At 43.5% G+C, this 23,552-nt stretch overlaps 1 protein-coding gene across 1 annotated transcript; it reads right to left on the bottom strand.

Moving 5' to 3' along the window:
* Window positions 1–3,472: 3,472 nt before the first annotated feature.
* LOC110504936 (sodium/hydrogen exchanger 6) lies at window positions 3,473–22,102 on the bottom strand. Its single transcript, XM_036969576.2, has 16 exons — window positions 21,267–22,102; window positions 18,894–19,093; window positions 18,167–18,244; window positions 17,624–17,700; window positions 17,387–17,499; window positions 16,998–17,103; window positions 14,057–14,198; window positions 13,032–13,137; window positions 12,817–12,905; window positions 12,581–12,694; window positions 12,276–12,387; window positions 7,928–8,081; window positions 7,691–7,721; window positions 7,479–7,564; window positions 7,006–7,111; window positions 3,473–6,722 (listed from the first exon to the last, which is right to left on the bottom strand). Exons 1-16 carry the CDS (start codon window positions 21,556–21,558, stop codon window positions 6,444–6,446), a joined length of 2,085 nt encoding a protein of 694 aa, XP_036825471.1. The 5' UTR covers window positions 21,559–22,102; the 3' UTR covers window positions 3,473–6,443.
* Window positions 22,103–23,552: the final 1,450 nt, after the last annotated feature.

Genomic DNA, 23,552 nt, shown 5'->3' with positions numbered 1-23,552 from the left:
TTGCACAGCCATTGAAGAGGAGCGGGACAACATTCCACAGGCAACAATCAACAGCCTGATCAACTCTATGTGAAGGAGATGTGTCGAGCTGCATATGGCAAATGGTGGTCACACCAGCTGGTTTTCTGATCCATGCCCCTACATTAAAAAAGAGTATCTGTGACCAACAGATATCTGTATTCCCAGTCATGTGAAATCAATAGATTAGTGCTTAATGAATTTATTTCAATTGACTGATATCCTTATGTTGAAATTGTTGCTTGTTGCGTTTATATTTTTGTTCAGTGTAAATAACTCCCATTTTATTTTTACGGTGTCTTTTACAATTTCATAGGCAATGGATGCCTAACATGTTGGCTAAGGCTCCAGTCCACTCCAGTCAGCTAAACTTACCAAAAATAATCAAATGTTCTCTCAAACAGTTGTTACGTAACTTGGTTTCAGTTTGTGTATATCTCTACTCCAAAGTCACTAATCTAACCATCTTTACTCTTTTGAGATTTGAGAGTCATAAATGGTCATTTAAGAGCCACAGATGGGGATTTGAGAGCCACAGATGGGGATTTTAGAGCCACAGATGGGGATTTGAGAGCCACAGATGGGGATTTGAGAGCCACAGATGGTGGTTTGAGAGCCACAGATGGTGATTTGCGAGCCACAGATGGGGATTTGAGAGCCACAGATGGTGATTTGCGAGCCACAGATGGGGATTTGAGAGCCACAGATGGTACTTTTCGCTGAGAGAAAGAGAGAGAGTTGGTCAACTGGAGTCTGTAATGTCTTCTAGGTGTCTGAGCTTACATAGAGCTGGTGTTCCTTTCTACTGAAGGGGAGGGTAAAGGCTGACACACTGCCATGTCTCTCTCACTCACTCACGCACGCACGCACGCACGCACGCACACACACACACACACACACACTCTCTCCCTCCCTCCCTCCCTCTCTCTCTCCCTCTCTCGCAGAAACAAATGCACAGTATGATACAGAGACAGATCCCATCTTCTCTAGGAGAGATTAACATCTCACTTACTTGTAAACAAGCTCTGGTGACACAGTTAATGAGAGTAAACACATACCTCTCTCTTGGCATGGCTATCAAGAAATCATGACACTTTCCTTCCGTAAACTGACGATGATGAGACCCTGCCATTGGGCCTTCTCTGTATGCTAATGAGGAGGACGATGAAGGTGATGCTAATGTCTTCCTGTAGATACCAAGGGCATCTGTATTGAGATTCAACAACCTCTCTGTAAATGAAAGCATGACATATTTCCTAGATGACAGCTTTTCCTGACATACAGCCACAAATTTAGAGGAAGATGAATCTTAAACAGGTGTGCTATGTCTTCCATTGTAATTTGAGGGTTTGGCTGGCTAGCAGAGTTAGCTACCTCATGCCATGTGTTTGCCATGACATTTAGCTTTCCTGTCCCCGTTACAAATTAGTAGGTGAGGAGTGGTTGCTAAGCCACCATACACTGTGAAGACCCACAGACACTCCATACAGGGTCAAACTTACAAGAGGCTCAGCCAAGGAGATGCATTTCTGAGAGGTGTGTGTGTGTGTGTGTGTGTGTGTGAGAGAGAGAGAAAGATAGTCACAGAGGGTACTGGCTTTCAAGAGTAGACCTGGCTCTCAAGAGAAGACAGGCTATGTGCACACTGCCCACAAAATGAGGTGGAAACTGAGCTGCACTTCCTAACCTCCTGCCAAACGTATGACCATATTAGAGACACATATTTCCCTCAGATTACACAGCTCCACAAAGAATTTGAAAACAAATCCAATTCTGATAAACCCCCATATCTGCTGGGTGAAATACCACAGTGTGCCATCACAGTAGCAATATTTGTGACCTGTTGCCACAAGAAAAGGGCAACCAGTGAAGAACAAACTCCATTGTAAATACAACCCATATTTGTTTATTTATTTTCCCTTTTGTACTTGAGCTATTTGCACATTGTTACAACACTGTATAAAGATGTCTTCATTTGAAATGTCTTAATTCTTTTAGAACTTCTAAGTGTAATGTTTACTGTTCATGTTTGTTGTTTACTTCACTTTTGTTTATTATCTACTTCACTTGCTTTGGCAATGTTAACACGTTTCCCATGCCAATAAAGCCCTTCAATTGAAATTGAATTGAAAGAGAGAAGAAAAGGGGGTGAGAGAGACAATGGAGGGAAGGAGGGAGGGAGAGAGGAGGAGGAGAGAGAGAGAGAAAGTGGCAAAGACCCTCAAGAGAACATGAGGCAGTCCCAGTCTCCCTTTAATAAAGTTGATATTTCCTCCCTGTGCTGTAATGGAACCAAACAGGCATTCTGGAGTTCTGCCCTTATTAGGAATGTATCCTGATACTGAGGAAATGTGCTGGAGGGAGAACGCCTAACAATCTGGCAGTAGAGAGTCGCCTCTCATCTGAAACACATCTCCACCCTGGAATGGTGAATGGGAAATGTCTATCCCTAGACTATGGTTAGGGTCAGGACAGTAATGTCTCATGACTAGGGAAAACTCCTAGTCCTATATATTCTTGGGTCGTCACTCTTCAGAAATGGATAAACCCGGCCTGTTTCTAAAATGTATCTTCTTAAAATAGGATTTTTAAACCTAATCTTAAAAAGAGGTACATGGGAACATGTGGAACCCATGTTTATGTCTCTGTGTTCAGTATGAAGGAAGTTAGAGGTAGTTTTGGGATTCAATGCAAACTAGCGTTAGCGCATTGACTGGGAGTCTATGGGTACTTGCACCCATAGGATTCCAGTCATTGCGCTAACACTAGTTAGCATTGGCTTGTGAAACTACCTCCAACTTCCTTCACACTGAACACAGAGACATAGAAATAGTATCCGAGTTCATCGGACTCTGGGGAAGTAGATAAAGGGCCTCATTGCCAAAATCCCAGAGTATCCCCTTAACCCAGACCATAACCACACAGCTAGCCTTATGCCTAACCCTAACCTTAAATAAAGACCTAAAAGCTCATTTCTGTTTTCACCATTTATTTATATTATAGCCAATTTTGACTTTGTGGCTGTGGTAACTAGTGACAATCTTATTTTTGGTCAGGAAAATCTCCAAGTGCACCTCTCATATCTACATCTGCCCTGGGAGGAAAACTTACTCCACCTCAGCCTGTCAGTCCATGAGAAGGATGGGCTATTCTCTATGGAGAGGTGAAAAAATATAAAAGAGATGGTTGAGACTGTCCATAGGGGGAATGTGATACACTGTTAGGGGTTGAAGGCCAAGGCTGGTGGAGAAATTACTGGGATGAATTCAGTTTTTCCTGTTCTCATTCCCGGCCAAACCTTAGGGGAAGGTCAGGACTGGACTTTCTGGATCTGGTAAGCTATTAGCTAACATTACATTCATCCACCAGGACATGTTCAGAGGCAAACCAGACCGTGTCAACATCATCATGTTGATGTGAAATCAGCAGGTCAATAAGGAGACATTACAGAGGGTTCAATCAAAAGCACAGGCTTTGTTTATTGACCATTGCACGCAACTTGAACAGGTGAGAATATTTACAGAGATGTAAACAGTCAGTACCTGCAACACTGAGGAAGCACAGTGTGACACACACAGCGAAGTAGCAGTATAAACACATCGGACAGTCTGAAAACACAGAGTACAACAAGCCCCTTTGGTCAGCTACTTCAGACTAGTGTCAACATGTTAATTACAAGTTACCATTCATCGTTCAAAACAATAGAACACATACTGTAAGAACAGTACAGGCAAGGTATAAGGTGACCTATAATGGGTCTTTTTTTGACATTACTTCATATGTTAGTTATAGACTGGTACACAGTCATGATCTTGCTTGATTTCTTTTTTCCTTAAAGTGAAGACAGAGTCAGAGTCAATGGCACGGAAAAGCAAGGAGGCCAATCTTGTTACTCTTGGTTACATAGATCATAACAACCTGTACATCAATGGATACCACCCTTCAGTTCGTGACCTCCGGCAGTTATGACATGACTCCATGAGTTTCTACTATAAATCATAGTTCACGGGATTCATGTCAATTCCTTCATAACCCCAACAAAAGCCAGTTAAAAACAGCAACACAAACATGACAAATGGAACTTACAAGACAAATCTAACTCAAACAAAGGTTTCTTAAAAGACAAGTGCAAATGCTGCGCGCCATCCCCAACACTCGCCTTATTTCCCTTCTTCATCAAGAATAAACAAAATAGAGGAAATAAACTATATATAAAATGGTGGGAAGAAAAATCATTTCCTGCACATTGTGGTGTCAAGAGGCATGCTTGATAAAAAAAAAATAAAAAAAAGGAGACCACACGCCGTCAGAGGTTCCTGCACAACAGGAGATAACACTGAGTGGTACACTGCCCTCCTCTACCCCTCCCTCCCCAGGTGCGAAAGTGAATAACATTGAATATAGGTAGAATGTCCACTATTTCTCTCTCTACCTCCCTTTCCTCTGCTCCTACCCTGTCCCTCTCTTTGTACTTCCCTCCTACTCTGCCCCCCCCCCCCCTCCCCCTCTGTAATGCTGTCTGGCACAGGGCCTGATTCCATCCACATCAACAGTGCGTCGTCAGGGTGGTGTCCGGTCAACACTTCCTGCTACACCACATTAACAGCCACCACTGATCCCAGACCAGTCACAGAGCAAACCCCCATGTAGCCAAGCAAGCTCAAAGGAGCTACTCTGGTACCAGACATCAGCTATAAATCAACCCAGCCCCCATACATTGTAGCGCGAGGCATATAGGATACGTTAGACTCTAATATAACCTATTGTATGATTATTTTACACAAATAAAGTATTGCACACACACATTTTTCTACAACCATTTCGTTTTCTTCAACTGATCCCTACCAGCTTTTCTCTAAATATCTACTCTGAACCATAGAAACACAGAAATGATTGCTAGAAACATATCTTCATAGCATTTCAATAACAAATATATGTCTGTGGTTTTGGATCATTTAAAATCTAAATGTTATGATTCCAACTGGCCTATTCAAGTTGTTTCTGATAGTACGTACCAATCCTTTGTCACGTCATACAGTACCAGGGACAATATGGTCAATAACTCAAGGCAGTTAACAGTTGAACTGAGGTCCAAAAACAAAGCAGATGAGATCCTTAATTATGAGCTACTGTAACATGTTCCCTCTACTACTCCTGTAACTCAAGCAGATAGATCTTAGCCAATAGGAAGCAAGGACTTAGCCCAGATAGAAGTACACACTCGGTTTGATTTGAGTAACATTTCAATCCCTAAAGTCAAATATACACCATGTTACACGTGAATAGTATTACAATTACAGTGAAAACGAGGATGTAGCTAAAGTACTTGTAGTATGTTGCAAAATACAGCAAGTTTTTTCAGGCTGCCTGCACTCAATTTTCATCAAATGTCAATGGAGGAGGAATGGCACCGACTTCCACCATACGGGAGATCTAGAACTCGTACTCGAAACGACAGCCCTTCTTTCTGCTTCTGTGGTGAGTGACATCAGCTTCTAAAAGAAGGTGTCAAACCCTCCCAAAGTCACAGTCTGAGGTCATTGTGGGAGATCCAAGACTTGTGCTAGGTTACACAGAGCGAGCTGAATTACATTGTTAGCTTGGTTGAACCAGGCTAGAACATCTTTAACTATCTACAGAGCAAAGGCTCAAAACGCAGGCAGCCTGTCACCCGTAGAGAGGTCGCCACCCAGTGGACGGAGGAGTGTATCACTTCTAAAAAGGGAACATAAACTGTTGGTCACTCAGGCACTTGATTCTAACCGTATGCATAGCAACACAATGCAACGCCGAGCCACTAAGTCAGCCAGCATCCCTTGGATCACACAGAGAAGGCAGCAACATTCAGAATCAGACCCCAAAACAGGGCTACAAAACTCAGTCAGCCCCTCGACCTACCCACTCCCCACGCATAAAAAAACAACAACGGTATTATGCACCCTGTGATACAGAGACAAATGGTATTAGTTAAGCTAGCTGTTGCACTGTGACCTCCACATACAGACTAATGCATGCGTATAGACGACGCTGCAGCGCTACGGTGAGCAGATTGCCACGTGATTTCAGTGTGGTCCTGTTAGAAGACAAACTGAGAAAAGATATCGGTTTGACCGAATCAAAAGAAAAGGAAACATGAATAAATAATTCATATTATAATGATGGCGACAGGAGTAGAAATGAACAAAGAATAATGAGGTAGACATGGATTAACCACTTGAGAAACTCAAAGGAGGAGAGGCAGTGGGTGAGAGAGAAAGAGATGAGGAGCGGTATGAGAGGAGAGGAGAGACAGAGAGAGAGAGAGACAGAGACAGAGACAGAGAGACCAGTCTCTTGCTGATCTTAGTTGATCTAATTCCTGCAGCCTGCGGGGGAGCAGGACGTAGAGTGAGTTGGTCATCTGGCTAGCTGGCCTCTCTTTCGCCTCACATCCGCATACGGTGTCGTGGGTCGCCGAGCGGGGGCTCGGAGTCGTCCATGGGCAGGACCAGACGAGTACCCCTCATCACCAGCTCGTGGTCCCCGTACGTCAGCTCGCGGTCCAGGTCGTCAGCGGAGATGACGGCGGAGGTGGTGCCCGCGGGCCCGGCACTGGTGTGGGCGCCGCTGGCGTCTGTGCTCACAGTGATGTCACCGTAGGTCAGGCTGATGTCCCCGTCCGTCAGGATGAGGTCTGAGTCGTCGTCCTTCAGCTGGCACTCGTTCTGGTGGCAGGAAAGAAACATTTCAAAATAGGTTACCACTAGATGACATTCTGATTATGACTGTTCTCACTAATCAAATACTCCTGCTATAACTGAACTAATTCTTTAGCTTTGATGAAATCAGCAACTCTTCATTTGCGTTCATTCAAATATACACTATCCGCTGTGATACTCATTAAAACAAAGAAGAAAACACTTCCTCACTACATGTCATCACTATTACCATAATCCCCCTAACAGGGTCACAGGATTAATAGGAACACATGTTTTTGTGGGGCCTGACCTCATAGGCCTGTGGGCTGGTGAGACATCTGGCCAGCGGTCCACAGCAGGCAGGCATGGTGACGGTGAGTGGGGGGCCACTGTGGGTCAGGATGGGCTTCAGGTAGCTGGAGAGGGCGTAGAGTCAAGGCCTCAACTGTGTCACATAGTAACAAAACAAACTGCTCAAATATGTAATGGGAGACTTACTATAGGAGAACCATCCGCCTCTGCTTCAGTACACCTCTGCTGTAAGCTAGTATGTTATTGCAGTAGTTACACACACACACACACACACACACACACACACACACACACACACACACACACACACACACACACACACACACACACACACACAATCATTTTGGTTATGAAGGACAAATCATGATTTAATACACTGGATAGAGAACATAAAAGCTTTGTCTGTGAAATGAATATCGGTCACTGGAGCACCGTCTGCTGTGAGCTGACGGGAGTGACATCAAAGGATACTTGTGGTCAAAGTTGTACCAGATCCTGAAGAGCCAGGCACTCTCGTGTTTGGTGCTCCGCCGCTCTGATCCCTCTGTCATGCTCATCTGACCAGACACACAAGACTGATACAGCGATCCACTCAAAACAAGACGATTACAGCATTCAAGTCAAATAACAAATAATAATAAATACAAGTCAAATAACTCAACTTTCAGAGTTGTAATACTCACTGTGTTATCTGCGTCCGAATCGACTCCAACACTGTTAGAAACGCAGATACACATAAATGAGTGGACCAGATCCCAGTGGTCACAGCAGATCATATTGAGGACAGACAACCTTATGTGCTTTGTGTATCCTCGATTAGAATAAACATCAACAAAGGTTCCGTTTGAAGGCAACAACAATAAATAGGCAGACACCAACACCGAAAATCCCTAACCTTTGACCCCCTGCGGTGGACCTACCGTATGTGCTGGCAGGAGAGCATCTGAGTGGTTCCCCCTCCACAGACCCACACGGTGAAGAAGACGATGAGGAGGGTGGTGGTGAACATCATCTGACGGGCGTACGTAGCCGTGTCCCGAATGGAAAGTGCAAAGGTCATTGCTCCGCGCAGACCTGTGGAGGACAAATTATTGGTCACACACATATTATTGCGGGTGTAGTAAAATGCTTGTGGATAATGTAAGAAATAACACACAAAAAAACAAAATACTGCAAAGTTGCTTGGAAGCCTGGATTCTTCTGGAACAAGGAGGGGTAATACTGTGTGTGTGTGTGTGTGTGTGTGTGTGTGTGTGTGTGTCTCCACAAGTAATATCACTAAAAATAGCTTTTTGTTAGATAACGTCACTGGTGTGGGAACTCTGAACATTTCCAATTACAGTGATCACATGACAATCAGTTAAAACAGGTCCATAGGGGTCATTGAAACAATAGGTGCTGGTATGACTCAAGTAACTACATTAATATTCTATAAAGGATGTACTGTATTAGCAAAACAGCATCTCCTAAATCACCGGACACACAAAAGCAGACTCATAAATGAACATATATATTTTTTAAAGCTTTAGGACAAAAATTGGTAGGATATTTTTTTTTTTATTCCCCAAACATTTTATATACAGTCGTGGCCAAAAGTTTTGAGAATGACACAAATATACATTTTCAAAGTCTGCTGCCTCAGTGTCTGTAGATATTTTTGTCAGATGTTACTATGGAATACTGAAGTATAATTACAAGCATTTCATGAGTGTCAAAGGCTTTTATTGACAATTACATGAAGTTGATGCAAAAGTCAATATTTACAGTGTTGACCCTTCTTTTTCAAGACCGTTGCAATCCGCCCTGGCATGCTGTCTATTAACTTCTGGGTCACATCCTGACTGATGGCAGCCCATTCTTGCATTATCAATGCTTGCAGTTTGTGGGTTTTTGTTTGTCCACCCACCTCTTGAGGATTGACCACAAGTTCTTAATGGGATTAAGGTCTGGGGAGTTTCCTGGCCATGGACCCAAAATATCAAAGTTTTGTTCCCCGAGCCACTGAGTTATCACTTTTGCCTTATGGCAAGGTGCTCCATCATGCTGGAAAAGGCATTGTTCGTCACCAAACTGTTCCTGGATGGTTGGGAGAAGTTGCTCTCGGAGGATGTGTTGGTACCATTCTTTATTCATGGCTGTGTTCTTAGGAAAAATTGTGAGTGAGCCCACTCCCTTGGCTGAGAAGCAACCCCACACATGAATGGTCTCAGGATGCTTTACTGTTGGCATAACACAGGACTGATGGTAGCGCTCACCTTGTCTTCTCCGGACAAGCTTTTTACCGGATGCCCCAAACAATCAGAAAGGGGATTCAGAGAAAATGACTTTACCCCAGTCCTCAGCAGTCCTATCCCTGTACCTTTTGCAGAATATCAGTCTGTCCATTATGTTTTTCCTGGAGAGAAGTGGCTTCTTTGATACCCTTCTTGACACCAGGCCATCCTCCAAAAGTCATCGCCTCACTGTGCGTGCAGATGCACTCACACCTGCCTGCAGCCATTCCTGAGCAAGCTCTGTACTGGTGGTGCCCCGATCCCACAGCTAAATCAACTTTAGGAGACGGTCCTGGCGCTTGCTGGACTTCCTTGGGCGCCCTGAAGCCTTCTTCACAGCAATTGAACCTCTCTCCTTGAAGTTCTTGATGATCCAATAAATGGTTGATTTAGGTGCACTTTTTTTTACCCCTTTTTCCTCCCCAATTTAGTGGTATCCAATTAGTTACGGTCTTGTCTCATCGCTGCAACTCCAGTACGGACTCGGGAGAGGCGAAGGTCGAGATCCATGCGTCCTCCGAAACACAACCCAACCTAGCCGCACTGCTTCTTGACACAACGCACATCCAACCCGGAAGCCAGTCGCACCTATGTGTTGGAGGAGGAAACACCTGGTCAGCGTGCACTGCCCCCGGCGCGCCACAGGAGTTGCTAGTGCGCGATGAGACAAGGATATCCCTGCCGGCCAAACCCTCCCTAACCCGGACGATGCTGGGCCAATTGTGCATCGCCCCATGGACCTCCTGGTCGCGGCCGGCTGCGACAGAGCCTGGGCGCGAACCCAGAATCTCTGGTGGCACAGCCTTAGACCATTGCGCCACCAGGGAGGCCCCTTAGGTGCAATCTTACTGGCAGCAATATCCTTGCCTGTGAAGCCCTTTTTGTGCAAAGAAATGAGGGCGGCACGTGTTTCCTTGCAGATGACCATGGTTGACAGAGGAAGAACAATGATTCCAAGCAATGATTCCTTTTGAAGCTTCCAGTCTGTTATACGAACTCAATCAACATGACAGGGTGATCTCCAGCTTTAGACCGTCAACACCTGTGTTAATGAGAGAATCACTGACATGATGTCAGCTGGTCCTTTTGTGGCAGGGCTGAAATGCAGTGGAAATGTTTTTTGGGGATTCAGTTCATTTGCATGGCAAAGAGGGACTTTGCAATTAATTGCTATTCATCGGATCACTCTTCATAACATTCTGGAGTATATGCAAATTGCCATCATACAAACTGAGGCAGCAGACTTTGAAAATTAATATTTATGTCATTCTCAACACATATGGAATCATGTAATAACCAAAAAAGTGTTAAACAAATAAAAATATGTTATATTTCAGATTCTTCAAATAGCCACACTTTGCCTTGATGACAGCTGTGCACACTCTTGGCATTCTCTCAACCAGCTTCATGAGGTAGTCACCTGGAATGCATTTCAATTAACAGGTGTGCCTTCTTAAAAGTTCATTTGTGGAATTTCTTTCCTTCTTAATGCGTTTGAGCCAATCAGTTCTGTTGTGACTAGGTAGGGGTGGTATACAGAATATAGCCTTATTTGGTAAAAGATCAAGTCCATATTATGGCAAGAAATGACAGTCCATCATTACTTTAAGATATGAAGGTCAGTCAATACAGAACATTTAAGAGTAGTCACAAAAACCATCAAGTGGTATGATGAAACTGGCTCTCATGAGGACCTCCACAGGAAATGGAAACCCAAAGTTACCTCTGCTGCAGAGGATAAGTTCATTAGAGTTACAAGCATCAGAAATGGCAGGCCAAATAAATGCTTCACAGAGTTCAAGTACCAGATACATCTCAACATCAACTGTTCAGAGGAGACTGCGTGAATCAGGCCTTCATGGTCGAATTGATGCAAAGAAACCACTACCAAAGGACACCAATAAGAAGAATAGACTTGCTTGGGCCAAGAAACATGAGCAATGGACATTAGACCTGTGGAAATCTGTATTTTGGTCTGATGAGTCCAAATGTACGATTTTTGGTTCCAACTGCCACGTCTTTGTGAGACGCAGAAGGAGAGTGATGGACAGCCACACCTCAACATCAACTATTCAGAGGAGACTGCATGAATCAGGCCTTCATGTTCAATTGCTGTAAAGAAACCACTACTAAAGGACACTACTCTGTCTTTGTGAGACGCAGAGTAGGTGAACGGATGATCTCTGCATGTGTAGTTCCCACCATGAAGCATGGAGGTGGTGTGATGGTATGGGGGTGCTTTGCTCGTGACACTGTCAGTGATTAATTTAGAATTTAAGGCACTTAACCAGCATGGCTACCACAGCATTTTGCAGCAATACGCCATTCCATCTGGTTTGCGCTTAGTGAAACTATCATTTGTTTTTCAACAGGACAATGACCCAACACACCTCCAGGCTGTGTAAGGGCTATTTGATCAATGAGCGTGATGGAGTGCTGCATCAGATGACCTGGCTTGGGATGAGTTGGACCGCAAAGTGAAGGAAAAGTAGACAAGTGCTCAGCATATGTGGGAACTCCTTCAAGACTGTTGGAAAAGCATTCATTATAAAGCTGGTTGAGAGAAAGCCAAGAGTGTACAAAGCTGTCATCAAGGCAAAGGGTACCTACTTTGAAGAGTCTAAAATATATTTGGATTTGTTTAACACTTTTTTGGTTACTACATGCTTCCACATGTTCTATTTCATAGCATTTAATGTCTTCACTATTATTCTACAATGTAGAAAATAGTCAAAAATAAAGAAAAACCCTTGAATAAGTAGGTGTGTCCAAACTTTTGACTGGTACTGTATATTTAACTGTGGCTGATATTTCATCCCCAGGAACCCTGAAATTGGATAGAAAGGGATAGCTTATTTTACTTCACATGCCTTTTCTCTTCAAGTAAATACAAAGTTATTTATTCTGGTGACTGAACGTAAGCTGCAATTTATGAGAAAAGAAAAATGACAAACTGTGGCGCCAGATCTCTGTCTAACCACGTCACACACTGTACCAGCAAACATCATCATGTGTTGGAAGTTGGAGCTGATCTTGTTCCTGCGTCCCAGGTTGAGCAGGAAGGACAGGGGGTAGATGTTGGCTGCTCTTCCCAAGAACACTGCCAGCTGGGAGGGGAACACTGTCAAGGAGGCCTCCAAACAGTCCAGAGAAACAAAGATACCCCTCCAGTCTACTGAATATTTGCAATCTTACCATGACCTTTCTGGTTTCACCAACTTTACATGCAATATAGTCCATACTCCACATGAACTCCCTACAGTGCTTTAATTGAAGTATTATAGTTTTGAGTAAAGATACGAAAGCCCCGACAATAAAGGTGGGGTTGAAGATGTGGTTCTTGAAGGTGAACAACGCCAGACCCATGTAGGAGAAGATGAAATTCTCCGCCAGGAAGTTCAGTAGCTCAAACAACTACAGGACAACACAAAAACAACCTTTAAGGGGCACTGACGGACCAACAATATTTAGCCGATGACATTGCTGTCCAGAGTAGCGTGCCCGTAAATAACTGCCATGGTAAACGTTGTCCTCACCTGTTTGGTCCTGTCCTGAGACTCAGGGGACAGGTTGTTGAAGGTGTAGTGAGCCTGAGTGATCCCACAGAACAGCACCGCCACCACACCTGCACACACAACATTAACCAGACACATCCACATCGTGATTAACCGTAACAAGCTGGGTGATGAAAAATAACCTGTGGGGTGGGACCATGACCTGAGTGTAGCTTTGCGGTAAGATGAGGGTTCACCTGTGAAGCCACAGGCCTCAGCCATTAAGAAGGTGCTCCAGGACATGAGGAAGAAGAGAGCCGTCTCCAGGAGATGGAAGTCTCTCAGCTTAGTGAACTTAGTGACGTGAGGAGAACAGTCAAGGAGAAAATACCACATGAAACACTACACTGACATTAGGAACACCTGCTATTTCCGTGACATAGACTGACCAGGTGAATCCCGGTGAAAGCTATGATTCCTTATTGATGTCACTTGTTAAATCCACTTCAAATCAGTGTAGATGAAGGGAAGGATACAGGTTAAAGAAGGATTTCTAAGCCTCCAGACATGGACTGTGTATGTGTGCCATTCAGAGGGCGAATGGGCAAGACAAAATATTTGAGCTCCTTTGAACAGGGGTATGGTAGCAGGTGCCAGGCGCACTGTTTTGAATGTGTCAAGAACTGCAACGCTGCTGGGTTTTTCACCCTCAACAGTTTCCTGTGTGTATCAAGAACGGTCCACCACCCAAAGGACATCCAGCCAACTTGACACAACCGTGGGAAGCATTGGAGTCAAAATGGAACAGCATCCCTGTGGAACACTTGAAACCTGTTGAGGGCAACTCAATACTGGGAAGGTGTTCCTAATGTTTATACACTTAGTGTATATACTACACAACTCACTATACACCAGCTATTGCCACCATGGCAGAGATGGAGAAGAATGGCTCAGAGAGCGTGGCCAACTCTCAGTTCCCACAATTCATGGAGGAAGGGAAAATTGCAGTGAACTAGTTTTGAAATGGAAGAAGGCAGTTTTATCTGTTTTGCTTAGTTTTTTTTACAGAGCTTAGAGATTTAAGTTTAATATATATATATATATATATATATATATATAGCAACAAGCAAGTTGATAATACCAAAAAACACAACTTCATACATTCTAATACAAGAACAAATGCATTTCCATCGGTTTCTAACCTGGATGTGATTGCTATATCAATCTATATATTTCTAGACACTCAAATCACACAGGAAGTATATCACTGCGTAAAGGATATGAGTGCTGTCATGACCCCGGTGGCCACCCCCAGGGCGAAGGATCCACTGAAAACACCCAGGAACACCCCGAAGGACTTCAACATGGCCATCACCTCGAAGGTGTGACTGTTGTCCCCCTCCGGCTGGTATGCCACAATGGACCTGGTACAAACACATTCAATATTAGAAAAGGTACAACAGAACAGAACAGTTCAGGTGCCCTATGTGGGTGGATGAAGTGTTGTAAGGCTGGAAATGAAATACCGGTATGTACTGTAGCATTTCTGGAGCCTAGAAATAAATGTGCTTTGCTTGCAGAATACTTAAAGAAAACATGGATAATTTGGAAAATTACAGAACTAGAGAGCTGCTTTATAATGTGCTTCCATCCTGAGAAGGTTGAAAGTCTTGAATAATCTGCAACCCATTGATATCAGAACCAAGGTATGGTATATTCCTACAGACCTGGGGAGGGCTTAATCCTAGTGGTCCCCATAACTGATGATCAGAACAATCCTAGTGGACCCCATAACTGATGATTAGAACGATCCTAGTGGTCCCCATAACTGATGATCAGAACAATCCTAGTGGTCCCCATAACTGATGATCAGAAAGATCCTAGTGGTCCCCATAACTGATGATCAAAAAGATCCTAGTGGTCCCCATAACTGATGATCAGAAAGATCCTAGTGGATCTCATAACTGATGATCAGAAAGATCCTAGTTGATCCCATAACTGATGATCAGAACGATCCTAGTGGACCCCATAACTGATGATCAGAACGATCCTAGTGGCCAGAGACTACACTGTATAGTACTACCATTTGCATGCCCAGTCTGTTTGAAGTGCAGATGGATCTCTTAGGCAAATATGTTGTGGCTTGCTTTCATAGTTTTATATGGAACTCAATAAGGAATGATGAGATTGTACTACAGTATGTAAATATTTGTGTATGGACATCTGCTAGTAAGTACTGTACGTGATGCAACTATTTTAGTAGCAATGTGCTATGCTAGAGGGTTCTATGGGAATTCCAGCTACCAAGTTCGATCCATCTTCAGGTATTCCAGCTACCAAGTTAGATCCATCTTCAGGTATTCCAGCTACCAAGTTCGATCCATCTTCAGGTATTCCAGCTACCAAGTTAGATCCATCTTCAGGTATTCCAGCTACCAAGTTCGATCCATCTTCAGGTATTCCAGCTACCAAGTTCGATCCATCTTCAGGTATTCCAGCTACCAAGTTAGATCCATCTTCAGGTATTCCAGCTACCAAGTTAGATCCATCTTCAGGTATTCCAGCTACCAAGTTAGATCCATCTTCAGGTATTCCAGCTACCAAGTTAGATCCATCTTCAGGTATTCCAGCTACCAAGTTAGATCCATCTTCAGGTATTCCAGCTACCAAGTTAGATCCATCTTCAGGTATTCCAGCTACCAAGTTAGATCCATCTTCAGGTATTCCAGCTACCAAGTTAGATCCATCTTCAGGTATTCCAGCTACCAAGTTAGATCCATCTTCAGGTATTCCAGCTACCAAGTTAGATCCATCTTCAGGTATTCCAGCTACCAAGTTAGATCCATCTTCAGGTATTCCAGCTACCAAGTTAGATCCATCTTCAGGTATTCCAGCTACCAAGTTAGATCCATCTTCAGGTATTCCAGCTACCAAGTTAGATCCATCTTCAGGTATTCCAGCTACCAAGTTAGATCCATCTTCAGGTATTCCAGCTACCAAGTTAGATCCATCTTCAGGTATTCCAGCTACCAAGTTAGATCCATCTTCAGGTATTCCATCTACCACGTTAGATACATCTTCAGGTATTCCATCTACCACGTTAGATACATCTTCAGGTATTCCATCTACCACGTTAGATACATCAATCCTTAAGAACTTTGGCAGAAACACTTCAACAGCTATTTATTCAATTCAAACTGGAGGAACTATTAGGCCTAGATTTTGAAACTGGTAAAATATGTGGAACCACTCGTGAAAGATTAGCTGAAGCTTGGAATTAGTGATGTTAGATAACATGTCAAAATCCAAATGGAGTCAATGGAATGGAAACCACTTGGTTTTATGTGCTTGATACCATTCCATTGACTCCAGTACAGCCATTATTATGAGCCGTCCTAACCTCAGCAGCCTCCACTGGACGTAACAACAAACTTGTATCACCCAAACAGCAAATCACCAGAATTTCATACCACCAGAACTGGGTTGCAGTTTGAATTGGTGCATCAAGATTTTCCCTAATGCATACCTCTGGATCTAATGTGGGCTCAATACTCAACTTTTAGGTTCTGCAAACACCTGACGAACTTTGATTTGAGTGAACTATCCCTTGCTGGGTTGTACTTGTGCTGTGGTTCATATCTGCTATCTGGAGTGTAATGGTTGGTCATTTGCCGTGTATGTTCTAACGACGCAAAACGAAACCACTGCAAAAGCACTGGGCTAGCACACCAGCTCAGGGGAGTGTCTCGCGTCGCCGCCACACCCTCTACCCACTGACTGGCTCCAGGGGCATGCCGCACCCCCGCACTGAGCCAACCATAACACAACCAAATTCTGAAATATTAAGAGTTCTCGGCAGAGGGAATGTGGTGGTTAGGGTTACCAAAAGGTCAGCCTCACACATTCCACAGTATTAATACTGGCTTGTTATTGGTATAGTGCCAGGTCACACACAGGAAAATCCATACCAACAAGTTGTTTGAGGGTGTCTGTGTGCGTATGTCCATGAACCTGTGTGGGTGTGTAGGCTAAACGCCCCCTTACCCTGCACAAATTATATATTTTTTAAAATAAATTTTAAAAAACAGTTTCAAAGCACATCTGTTGAAAGATGAGATTTGTCAGCCAAAGATAAACACAAAACCTCACAACGTGAGTGTGTACATACAGGCGCAGACAGACAGACGGTAGACAGGTGGGTCGGGTTAAGACGGAGGACTCACGAGGACAGCACCACGGCCACGGCGTCATTGAGAACGCTCTCTCCAAACAGCAGAACGTACAGATCCACGTCCACCTGCAGCTCGTTGAAGATGGCCAGCACCGTCACTGCAGGACGAGAGACACAGTAACCACCTTTAGACTGTCTACAGAGATAGAGCCCTATAGGTTAGAAATCATTGGTGGTGTGTACATCAGCCTATGCTATATTCCACAACTCACATTTTCCCAGTCACTGAAATAATTAGCGGCAGTGCATGTTTTTGCAGCTTGTGAATCAGGAAATCACCTTTTAAATAACTATGTCTGACTAGGCATATTACTAGTGAAGCAAGCGGTTGACCATTATGTAGTGTACTAAAGAGGTGACTGAGGTGAACGGGGTCTGTACCGGGGTCAGTAGCAGAGACAATGGCTCCAAACAACAGGCAGTCAGTGAAGAAGAAGTCCCCGTCAAGCTGTCCCACTTGCTTCATCAGCGTGACACAGCCGTACATCAGTAACCTGTACAGAGATAGAGATCACACTACTTCAGCTGAGCATTTCTCTGACATGTCACACAAAACCCTAAAGGTGCATAAACACACAGATGTAATGGATACATGTATAATACAGGGTGTGAACTCACCCAATGATGAAACATGATATGACTGTTCCCAGAAAGGCATAGGCTAGGATGGATCCCATGTTCCTGAAGAAGTGTCTCTGGGAGATAGAATTAGATGAAGGATTAGGCCTAAATATTACCCAAGAACAAATCAACACTGTGATTTAACTATCGTTTAAAGCTACAATATGTCACTTTTGGGGCGACCTGACCAAATTCACATGGAAATGCGTGTTATAGATCTGTCATTATCATTGAAAGCAAGTCTAAGAAGTGGTAAATCTGTTCTGTGGACACTATTTCTATGCTCCCCATATTTAAGTTTAGTTTTTGTATCTTTTTCTCTTGGTTTTGTACACCAGCTTCAAACATCTGAAAATACAATATTTGTGGTTATGGAAAATATTTTTAACTATGGTTTAGATGGTACAATGATTATCTACACCTACTTGCTTGTTTTATCACAAACTGAAATTAGGCAAACTGTTAAGCATTTTAGCAACCAGGAAATGGCAGAGCGATTTCTGCATAGAGCATATTTAAACAACTAACTACATGTCTTACCCTTTTCAGACTGTAGCCAGCATGGAAGATAATGGGGGGCAGGAGGATGTTAAAGAACACTTCAGGGTCAAAGGTCACCTATAGAAAAGAGGAAAAACACAAGAGGGATTGTATTACATGACTGAACTGTAGTCTCCCACTGACTATGGAGGACTACAACGAATAAAACATGTTATTATTTGTTTGAATCTAATTATAACTACCTGTAATAATAACTAACAAGGGTTCTAAATCCCTTTTCAATTGTGTTGATGGATGAAAATAGCGCTAGTTGTTATGTTTGTTAATCTAATGTCCTACCGTTAGGCCTAGTTCTGATCAAGCCTCTTTAGGCTGACATCAACTCTAAGTCCTAAATGGCATCAAGGAATGTTTATTTTCTCTGATCAGGTGACACAGTGTTTGCATAGAACAGAGTAGTGCTCTGTAGGCTACCTCAGGACATGACTGATTACACATGCTATGCTCCGAGTTAGACACAGTCTCATGAGTGTGTGTCAGACAGTGAGTAAGTGTGGAGAATGTCTAGGGAAAGATTGAGAATGAAATATGTCAACAAACGGCCACCTACTTGCCTGATTCGTACTAAGCCTCCCAAACAGCACTTCAGATATGAAGAAACACTTTCAGACAACAACCATGCCATCTGTAAGCACCCACTGTTTTGGTCAGTCAAGCCATTCATGTGCATCACATTAACAAGGACCACATCTGTTTGGGACTCTACCTTGCGAAGCATCTCGTTGTCTTGTACATCATTGATCTCAGAGGGGCTGATCTCACCCTTCAGACTGTACTCGTAGAACTTGCCACTGACGTTGACGAGCAGTGTGGGCGGGCTGGCATTGACATGGCAACTGAGGGTGACGTTACTAATGTCACGGGGTACGTGGATACCATAGCGCAGGACCACCCCAACCAGCACACCTGGAGGGAGAGAGAGGGAACAGAGGGTGAACAAACACAGAATTGCACCTATGAAAGCCCCTACAGTACATGCCACAAGGCAACCCCTGCTAACTGGGTTTACAGTTGTCCTCTCCACCCTTAAAGCTGGTACAGCAGCACCTTGTGAATTGTAAATAAATAACCAGGTAACAGGCTTCAGGGAAGTGCATGGTGTGTAGTAGAGAGGACTACACTAAACTACAGTAAAACACTGAAGCAAGTTGGACCTTCCCGGGTGAATAACACAGAACGGTATGGGGTTTTGTGCATGCACACAGTCGCATAACTGATCAGGCATGAATATTGTTTCCCAACAACAGAGATGTACACTGAACAAAAATATAAACGCAACAGGTAAAGTGCTGGTCCCATGTTTCATGAGCTGAAATAAAAGCTCCCAGAAATGTTCCATACGCACATTAAGCATATTTCTCTCAAATCTTGTGCACAAATTAGTTTACATTCCTGTTAGTGAGCATTTCTCCTTTGCCAAGATAATCCATCCACCTAACAGATGTAGCATATCAAGATGCTAATTAAAAATAATGATCATTACACAGGTACACCTTGAGCTGGGGACAATAAAATTGTGCCGTTTTGTCACACAACGCTAGATGTCTCAAGTTGAAGGAGTGTCCAATTGGCATGACGACTGCAGGAATGTCTACCAGTGCTGTTGCCAGAGAATGTAATGTTAATTTCTCTACCATAAGCTGCCTCCAATGTCGCTTTAAAGAATTTGGCAGTATGTCCAACCGGCCTCACAACCGCAGACCACGTGTAACCACGCCATCCCAGGACCTCCACATCCGGCTTCTTCACCTGCGGGATCGTCGGAGACCAGCCAGCTGGAAAACTGATGAAACTGTGGGTTTGCACAACCAAATAAATTCTGCGTAAACTGTCGGAAACCATCTTAGGGAAGCTCATCTGCATGCTCGTCGTCCTCATCAGGGTCTCGACCTGACTGCAGCTCGGAGTCATAACCGAATTCAGTGAGCATAAGCTAACATTTGATGGCCACTGGCATGCTGGATAAGTGTGCTCTTCACAGATTAATCCTGGTTTCAACTGTACCGGGCAGATGGCAGACACGTACGTGTATGATGTCAACGTTGTGAAGAGTGCCCCATGGTGGCAGTGGGGTTATGGTATGGGCAGGCATAAGCTACGGACGACAAACACAATTGCATTTTATCGATGGCAATTTGAATGCTGTGAGATACCGTGATGAGATCCTGAGGCCCACTGTCGTGCCACTCATCACCTCATGTTTCAGCATGATAATGCACGGCCCCATGTCACAAGGATCTGTACACAATTCCTGGGATCTGAAAATGTCCCAGTTCTTCCATGGCCAGCATAATCACCAGTCTGGATCAACATGTATGACAGCGTGTTCCAGTTCCCGACAATATCCAGCAACTTCGCACAGCCATTGAAGAGGAATGGGACAACATTCCACAGGCAACAATCAACAACCCGGTCAAACTCTATGCGAACAAGATGTATCGCGCTGCACGAGGCAAACAATGGTGGTCACACCAACTGGTTTTCTGATCCATGCCCCTACTTTAAAAAGGTTTCTGTGACCAACAGATATCTGTATTCCCAGTCATGTGAAATCAATAGATCCACCTAATCCTAATGGATTTATTTCAATTGACTGATTTACTTATATGAACTGTAACTCAGTAAAATCTTTGAAATTGTTGCATGTTTAGTTAATATTTTTGTTCAGTATAACATAGTGATACAGCCATTCTAGGACTCACATAGACCTAGGCATTGTGTTGTCTCTACCGCATCCCTATAGGAATGACAACACTGTCAGCATATTTCCAGGTAATGTTAAAGGAATACTGTGCGAGTTGGTCCTTGTACTTCTACTTACTCAAGAGTCAGATGAACTCGTGGATACCATTTTTTTATGTCTCTGCGTGCAGTATGGATGAAGTTAGCGGTAGTTTCGCGAGACAATGCTAACTAGCGTTAGCGCAATGACTGGAAGTCTACAGATATATAAGAAGTGCTACATAAACATGCAATAACGTGTATAGCTAACTACATAACAATATGACGATGAGTAATAACAATATCAATGACATCATGCTGACAAGTGGGCCTCTCACCCATACACACCCATACACACCATAGATCATAGCTAGTCCCGTTTCATGCAAAAACCTGAAACGACGGTGCTTGAATAACCAAATAGTTAAAATCGTGAGGGTTAGGAGCATGATGAAAATCAGCAGGTCGGCACTGTCTTGTCTGTGGTTATCTTCAACCTTCCTCTCTGTTACGATGTTCTCCATGGCACTATCCTCTGCCCTGCAAACACTGATGCAGAACGACAAACAGGTTAGAACGGTCAAGGCTAACGTCTTCGACATCTTCCGAGTTACGTTGACTCTGAATTTATTGTAACCCATGTTGAACATTCAATCTTCAAGCTAGTAGCTACGTTGTCGTTATTCAAGGTTTCTATATGTATATTTCATGCAAGATAACTAAGCGGAGACAGCAACAGTAGATTGATGTTTCCCTTCTCTTCGGTGGGGTTTATCGGCGGTTGACATCAAACGTTATGGTGCATTATCGCCACCTTCTGTACTGGAGTATGGGCCAGAGGCAGGGAGAAACTAAATCCTACCTGCCACCCCGTTGCTTTTAAAACATATAACAACATATTTGAGACTATATATAATAAAGTTCTACTCAATATAATCTTTAAAATAATTTCCTGTATCCCCTTCTCCCTCATACTAGATCTCAGCCTCTCTCTTTCCTCTAATACTGCCCACACTGTAGCAATACGGTCTCTGTTTCCTGGCAATAATCACACTTTCCTTTTGGATGCTTTCCTATCACATTTAAAATCTTATTCAATCGGTGTCCCACTCTTAATCTTCTAAAAATAGCCTCCTCTCTTCTGTCCCTTCCTGAAGGGAAAATGTTTTTTGTCTCCGTATTGCATTTTTTGTTGTTCAAATTAAAAGTATTTTCGGATGATGAAAATAAAATATGATAATGCTGCTAATTGTATGTGCCCGTATTGGTGATTAATGTGGTGATTAATGTGTCAAACTATATATTGATATGTATATATTATTATTAACTCTTGAGATATAGTTTTTCTGTTCAGAAATATTATTATGAAGTTTGCTTTGGATTTTGACAGGGAAGTTAAAGAAGTCACTCTAGTAGTACGATGGTTACTAGTTACCACAGACACAAAGTCATGAACCCCGCCCATACAATTTTTCTTCTTAAAAATAAAAATAAACCCCTAACCTTAACCACACTGCTAACCTTATGCCTAACCCTAAACTTAAATTAAGATTAAAAAAAAGCTTATTTTTGTTGTTATGAATTTTTGTCTCACCCTCTTCACAACTGTTTTGGTATTTTTGGACCATGATAGGACCTCAGTGAAAGGTCCAGAGGAACTTGAACCTTATGACCGTCTCCACTACAGCCCCATCGATGTGAATGCGGGCGTGTTTGGCCCTCTGTTTCTTGTAGTTTCAGGTCCTTTATCTTGCTGACGTTGAAGGAGAGGTTGTTGTCCTGGCACCACACTGCCAGGTCTCTGACCTCCTCCCTGTAGGCTGTCTCATCATCGTCGGTGATCAGGCCTACCACCATCATGTCAACAGCAAACTTAATGATGGTGTTGGAGTCATGTGCTGCCACACAGTCGTGGGTCAACAGGGAGTAGAGGAGGGGGCTAAGCACGCAGCCCTGAGGGGCCCCTGTGTTGCGGGTCAGCGTGGCAGATGTGTTGTTGCCTAGCCTTACCACCCGAGAGCGGCCTGTCAAAAAGTCCAGTATCCATTTGCAGAGGGAGGTGTTTAATCCTAGGGTATGTTGAAAGCTGAGGTGTAGTCAATGAACAGCATTCTCACGTAGGCATTCCTTTTGTCCAGGTGGGAAAGGGCAGTGTGGAGTGCAATAGAGATTGTCATCTTTTTATTTTTTTATTTCACCTTTATTTAACCAGGTAGGCTAGTTGAGAACAAGTTCTGTGGATCTGTTGGGGCTGTATGTGAATTAGAACGGGTCTAGGCTAACGCAAAATGGTACACAGCATTATCTGGATATGTGTGCAACAAAAGTTCAACATTCACCTTCTGCTACCATTTCTGTCAAACCATTCACACATACAGTTTGACTCATATGTTCCATAAATCCAACGTATGCAGCACACAGAACGCACTACAACTGCCTCTGCAACCCAATGCTGAATGGAAAACGCAGCGTTCAATCGGAAATGAATGTACCTCGGTGTCCCTGTCACTGTCATTGTGATCGAGGCGTTATTCTGCACTGACTGCAATATTTTCCCGAAAGGGATATTACTACCGTCCTGCTCCCATTCTGACCAGTAGGTGGCGGAATAGTCCATTGAATTAGGTCAAACGTAATCAAAGAA

This window comes from Oncorhynchus mykiss, chromosome 25 (assembly GCF_057628025.1).
Source record: "Oncorhynchus mykiss isolate SJ-2025 chromosome 25, ASM5762802v1, whole genome shotgun sequence".
NCBI lineage: Eukaryota > Metazoa > Chordata > Actinopteri > Salmoniformes > Salmonidae > Oncorhynchus > Oncorhynchus mykiss.
Note: the sequence above shows the minus strand (reverse complement) of the source record. Positions and strands in the feature narration are given on the sequence as shown.